This window comes from Dipteris shenzhenensis, chromosome 10, assembly GCF_047967505.1.
Source record: "Dipteris shenzhenensis isolate YYH24624 ecotype China chromosome 10, Dip_SZ_1.0, whole genome shotgun sequence".
In the NCBI taxonomy this organism is placed as follows: domain Eukaryota; kingdom Viridiplantae; phylum Streptophyta; class Polypodiopsida; order Gleicheniales; family Dipteridaceae; genus Dipteris; species Dipteris shenzhenensis.
The window spans coordinates 16,507,945-16,514,086 of record NC_141605.1 but is presented as its reverse complement, the minus strand read 5'-3'; the positions used below and the strand labels follow the sequence as shown (position 1 = coordinate 16,514,086).

At 42.5% G+C, this 6,142-nt stretch overlaps 1 protein-coding gene across 1 annotated transcript; it reads left to right on the top strand.

The window, feature by feature from the left end:
* Positions 1-532: 532 nt before the first annotated feature.
* LOC147897471 (KRR1 family protein) lies at positions 533-2,966 on the top strand. The gene has a single exon (XM_087380733.1). The coding sequence runs from the start codon at positions 559-561 to the stop codon at positions 2,575-2,577; it is 2,019 nt and encodes a 672-aa protein (XP_087236859.1). The 5' UTR covers positions 533-558; the 3' UTR covers positions 2,578-2,966.
* The last annotated feature ends 3,176 nt before the right edge of the window (positions 2,967-6,142 follow it).

The following is a 6,142-nucleotide window of genomic DNA, read 5'->3' as shown; positions in this document are numbered from 1 at the left end:
AATCCACTCAAGGCATGCAAAGAATTCTATTGCATCAATTGCACCCCAAAACTCCTATGGAAAATGGAAGTTAAATGCTATCAGAGAAAATGAGGCTACAAGAAAAACAAGCAACGACATATAGCAAGCACATCACTCTAATATTACATGTTGGCATGGACAAGAGATGAAAGATTCATAACGAGGTGTTGTCTTGCATTCATAAACAAACAAATGGTATGGAATCATCAATTAGGAATGATATCTTGGAGCAAACCCTATGATATCCCTTCCTCAAGAATTCACACAATAACAAAGAAGAAAGTGAAGCAAGGAGCAATTGTATCAAACGCTCACAATATGGGATTCTCGTAGCCCAACTAGCATAAGAGGGGAGGCCCTCGTACTAACGAAGTCATCGGAAAAACTTAACCATGATGTGGGCAGATGTTGGAAGGAGGAGGATTCGAACGAGCGAAGGTGCGGTGGGGCAGTGGGGAAACAAACCCCCTTAAAACTGGAGTTGGGAGCCATATTAACCTAAGGAGTCCTCTTGTTCTTCTTCCTTCTTCTTGGGTGATGCCTGGTGACCGAGCAGCCATGGCCAGCCGCCCCAAGCTTCTGCCTTTGGATGAGGACGACAACCATGCTCCTCCTCCTCACCTTCTCAACTTCAACCTCGCTTTTGCTAAACGTCTCGCCCATAATAAGCAGCGTGAGGCTCTTCATCGTCTCGACCAGTTGCACAAACGTGGTTTCGTCGATTCTTCCGACGATTCCTCCGAAGATGAGGACGAAGACTATCATGGGCTCCTCCCCGCTCGTACTGACGTGCAGATTTTCGATACTTTGGCCAAGATCAAGAAGAGAGACCCTTCGATCTACTCCGAGGAGGCGCGTTTCTTCGATGACGACAAAGGGGCAGAGGATCTTCCCAGCGAAAATGGCGCCGAGCAGAAGAAGATTAAGGAGAAGAAGCCTATTTATCTGAAGGACGCTATTGCAAACCAGCTCATTGCAGAAGGCCCTGCCTTTCAGGAAGAAGATGTCCCAAAGAAAGGGGGCATCCTCACATATGCAGAAGAACAGGAGCAAGTCAAGGACGAGTTTTTGCGCAGTGCAGATGTTCCTATTTCGGACGATGAGGAACAGTCAGGTTTTCTTAAAGTTCGAAAAAGGAGTGCTGACGTTCAGAACGAGTACCCTGACGATGAAGGACCTGAAGTGGACCAACGTATGAAGGATGCTGACATTGCTCGAAGGCTGGAGGAATACTTTGGAGGGGACGACAATTTAGATGAGAACGAAAAATTTCTCAAATCTTACTTCCTCAACAAGAGCTGGGTAGATGAGGACCAGGATCGGATTCCATCGTACGATGAAATTGTGGGCGACGTCCTCGCGGATGAAGAAGAGCTAGAAAAGCAAGATAGGTTTGAAGCTGACTACAACTTTCGTTTTGAAGAAGGTGTTGGTTCACAAGTGATGGGTCATTCCAGGATTGTTGAGGGCTCGGTCAGGAGAAAAGATGACACGAGAAGGCAGACGAGGGTGAAGAAAAATGAAAGACTGTCGGAGATAGCCTTTGAGAGGCGGGAGGAATTGAAACGTCTAAAGAACATAAAAAAGAAAGAGATATTGGAGAAACTCGAGAGAATTCGGAATGTAGCCGGTGCAAATGTTGCTGGCTCAAATTTACTCGAAGCATTGCAAGAGGAGGATCTTGAAGAGGAGTTTGATCCCGAGGAGTATGATCGGAGGATGAAAGAGGCTTTTGGTGAGGTGTACTATGAAGCGCAGGATGCAGATGAGCAATTTCAGGGTTATGATATGGATCTATTAGAAAAGCCAGATTTTGATGCTGAGGACGAGCTACTTGGCTTGCCTAAAGACTTGGAGACTGGTAACACTGGATTTGCTGCAGCCCGTGAAAAGGCAAAGGAGCTCCAGATTTCTGAAATAGGGGAAGATCTCGGCAGCAAAGATGATATTTCTGAAGATGGTGAAGAGGATGTAGATACATTTGAGGAAGGAGCTACAAGATCTAAAGGAATATCGAAACGAAAAAAGAAAGGAAAACTTTCCTTACGAGAGAAATTAGCTTTTGACAAACAATTGGAGGAGTATTACAAGCTTGATTACGAGGATATGATAGGAGATCTGCCCACTAGGTTCAAATATAGCCAGGTAAAGCCCAACATGTATGGATTGACAGCAGCCGAGATTCTTGCAGCTGATGATAAAGATTTAAACCAATATGTTTCGTTGAAGAAGATGGCTCCATATGTGACACAAGAGTGGAAGCCAAAATGGCGTTTTCAAATCAGTCAAAAATTGAGGAAGAAACGGGCCCTGGAGCAGCACTTTTCCACACAAGTTACACCTCAGGCTGATGACCTTAGTTCCATCGGAGCTGATGACTCTAAGGAGCTTCCAGCCAGCCCAACTGTGAAGGATGGGGTGCACGAAAGAGTTGGAGGCGTAGAGGGTTCCAAGAGCAAGAAGAAAAGGAGAAAGAAGGGCCTATCGCTTTCTCAGTCCCGGCTAGTTGCATATGGGAAGATATCTTTGCCTTCCAGGAAAAAGAAACAAGTTTGATGTTCTCAATGCATATCCTGATACAGCTGAGACTCTTTGTAGTTGGAATTGAGGCATTCTGATAAAAACAGCATGTCCTTAGAGTCTAAATCCCATTGTTTTATTGGACTTGTTTATGTATTTCTCCTCTTATGTCGAGGTTGCAATGTTTTGTTCTCATTAATGAACTGTTCCAATTTTCCCGTAGGGTTTCTTAGAACAAGGTGGAGCAAAAAGCAAGTGCACTGGTGAAGATGCCATGCAATGTTGATACAGTGGCTGACCCTAAGTTTCTCTCCATAGTAGAAGAGTGGGTTTTAAAGCTTTGTAGAGAGTGGTGTGGGATCAACTGGAAGAAGCATTAGTTCGAATCGAGTGCAATTTCAGACATGGTGGTTTTTACAGTTCCTTTGCTTTCTCATGGATAGAAATTGCTTCTGCAGGTATTCAGAGTGCAATTTCATACATGGTGGTAATGTTATAGTTACTTTGCTTTGTACCTCGTGGATAGAAATTGCTTCTGCTTGTATTCGTTGCTTTTGTTTTTAGTTTGCAACATGTGAATAGTTTTTGTTGATGTTGTCTGTTTTTCTTTGTTTCAAAGTTGATATAGGTTCAGAAATGTACAAGACCAAAAAAACAAAGTGAACTGGCAAGGTACTTCTGACTACTTTTGTAATCATAAAAGGATTCATAAGGCTATTTACTAGTTTCAATCAGTCAATAACAAACTTTTCTGCTGTCAGGTTTCACTCTATGCTGCGTGTGCAATAGCTGAGTCTACCCTTTCCATCTGATAAAGGTCCAGGATCTCAAATCTGTAGCCTTGCTCTTCAGACCTGCAGCTACTTTTGGACATTGATGATGTAAGGGGTGACATTAGAATATTGAGTCGCAATATGCAGTGAAGCTTTTATGAGCTGCATGTCTTGCCCGAATGAATGACTGTAAACCAAGATTAAAACTTGGTCACACTTAGAGCGTACATCCATTTATTCGTTTAGGGCAGCTGCATATGCCTCTTTTTTAGAAGAGACGAGCCATTATGAGAGAGAGAGAGAGAGAGAGAGAGAGAGAGTAAGTATTATCCCCATTCTGTGGTCATCACTGCCCCACCTGTGAGCCCCCTATGAGGACGTCATAGGGGGAGATAGATTCATGCAGATCTGAAGTTGGAGGAGAAAGAGGGCTGTCTACATGGCGCCTGTGGCTGCCATTTGGAGAAGTTTTAAAGGCATATGTATAGGCCAGGTTTTGGACCCAGCAAGGCTCAATCTAGGTTAGGTTGGCCTTGCCCTCAGATTGAAGCCAACCATTGACCTGGTTAGGGCTTGGCCCTAGCTGGCCATCCCTTGGCTATAAAAAGAGGGCATAGGGCTCTCTGTTCGCATCCCACAGAAGCCTTTCCTCAGGCTAACAGGAGCAGCAGAAGTTCAGCCCCTGGCCCTCTCGGTTCTTTCAGTTTTGCGGCATCTCCATGTTAACTCGAGCAATGATATCTCATGCCAAGTATAGAAGATCTGATAGCCAGAGTTACAATTCTTAGAATCAAAGACCCGATGCTCTATATCATTAGAATCGAATTAGGAATGAAAATACCCCTAAGACAGCTGTTTACATAAGACGTTTGGTGCCCTAGCCACTTAAGTCAATAATGAATGAGCATTCATTATATTTTATCGTACTATAAAATGATGTCCCAGTGTACAACAACAATTTGTACGACATGTCTCTAAAATTGTTTGACAGCCTTTGAAAGAGACAAATATCTTGGTTTCAAATAGAATAGGCCATTTGTCCAAATAATTAAAAACCAGGATTTAACCACTTCTTGCTCTCCCACCTAGTGTATGATACTTTCCTTCTTGCTTCCCTCACATCTGATGTGTTTTACCTTACACATGGATAGTACATCTTGGTGCATTGATTTCCATGTTTGGTGGATAATGAGAGAGAGATTCTGGCTGTTCTCCATTTCCAGACTTGTCTCTCCATTTTTGAGCCTCTGTGTGAGAAAGATTGGACACAGATTTCAAGGTCCTTTAAAGTTATTTGGTTACGGGGGTTGGTTACAGAAAGCATCCCTATTTCCTGACATGGTACCACAGCCAAGGGTACTACTGTTGTGATCGTCTCCGACGATTTGCACATCCCCAAAGTCTAGTGAGTCGATAAGTTGGATGGGACCAACTATCCCCTCTGAACAAAGAAAAGGCACCTCTTAGTGGCCTTGAAAAATGCGCTTCTTGGGAAAAGAGGGCGGTGGGGGGAGGCCTCTAGAAAAAGTATGCAGCCAATTGCTTCACGAAGTGCGGGGTGTTGTGGGGGGTATTGGCCTCGGAGATAGCACATGGCTGCTAGGAAAGCTTCGTGTACATTAGGTGAAAGTTTACCATGCGTAGTGGAAGGTCCCTCTTGGGAGGAAATGTGCATAATTTTCCAAGGGAATGGCCCATAACAGTGTAAAGCCTTGGTGGGTTGAGTTAGGCACCTTATCTACAATGAGGAATGGCCTTTCCTCATTTGGCTTGCTATTCTTGTGAATGTTGCACTTTTCCTTAAAATGTTGTGGGAAGAGTTCATATCTTTTATTCATGTATGTTAGATCTTCAACTTCTCAGGTCTCACTACATCCTTCATGTGAATGTAATACTTGTCTGCAGTACAAATCCTACCCTCCTCTACGAGCTTTTAAAATGCATTGTATTGTTTAGCCAAACTTTCCTTGTGATCATCCACCAAAGCTGAATAATCGAACTCTTTATTGAACATGTCATAGAAGATATGAAACTCTTGCTGGGCACATCACTTATGAAGTCAAAGAGCATTTCATCAAAAGATTTGCTTCCTTCTCCTCTCTTGGAACCTTCAAGGACAAGGGATCTCCCTTCCTTGGGAATTGACACTTTCCTATGTGGTCTTCCTCTTTTTTTCTACATCATTGTAAACACGACATCAATATCTACTTGAAAACATTGACAAGAAAAAAACTAGGATACATAGAGTGAAGAGTCTACCGTGCCTAGGATCCTCACAGGAGGCCAAACCAACACTGAAGTCTATAGTCCTTTTTTGGTATATCTGTCCTTCTCTCTTTGATCTAATAAGAAAATTTGAAATTGTAAGTAAATAAAAAGATCATTACATAAGCAAACATAAAAAAAGTGCTGAAAGCGATTTGACATGTTTGGTGGACTTTGAACAGTAGAAATCGCTTTCTTAAGCACTTTTTTCTCTACAAGACATTTGGAATGCTCTACATGTTGGTAATAGTCAAAATAGCTTTTGTGAGTACTAGTCCTGTTGAAAATCTCAAAAAAGTTATTCCATTATCTATCCATGCTTCAAACAGCAGTAGCTTCTTTCATATGCACTACTTGATCAAATATGCTCAACAAAGTCCAAAGAGTGCTTAAGAAAGTGATTTGGCCTGTTGGATCGACATCCAAGAGCACAAATCGCTTGCCTGAGCACTTTTTTCTCTACTAAGACATTTGAAATGTTCTGAAGGCCCAAGACAATTAAAATAGCTTTTGTGAGAACCAATCCTAGAAAAAATATTTAAAAAATTCATTCCATTATTTAT

Excerpts from the sequence above, each read along its gene's own strand:
- LOC147897471 (XM_087380733.1), top strand. The coding sequence starts at position 559 with ATGCCTGGTGACCGAGCAGCCATGGCCAGCCGCCCCAAGCTTCTGCCT.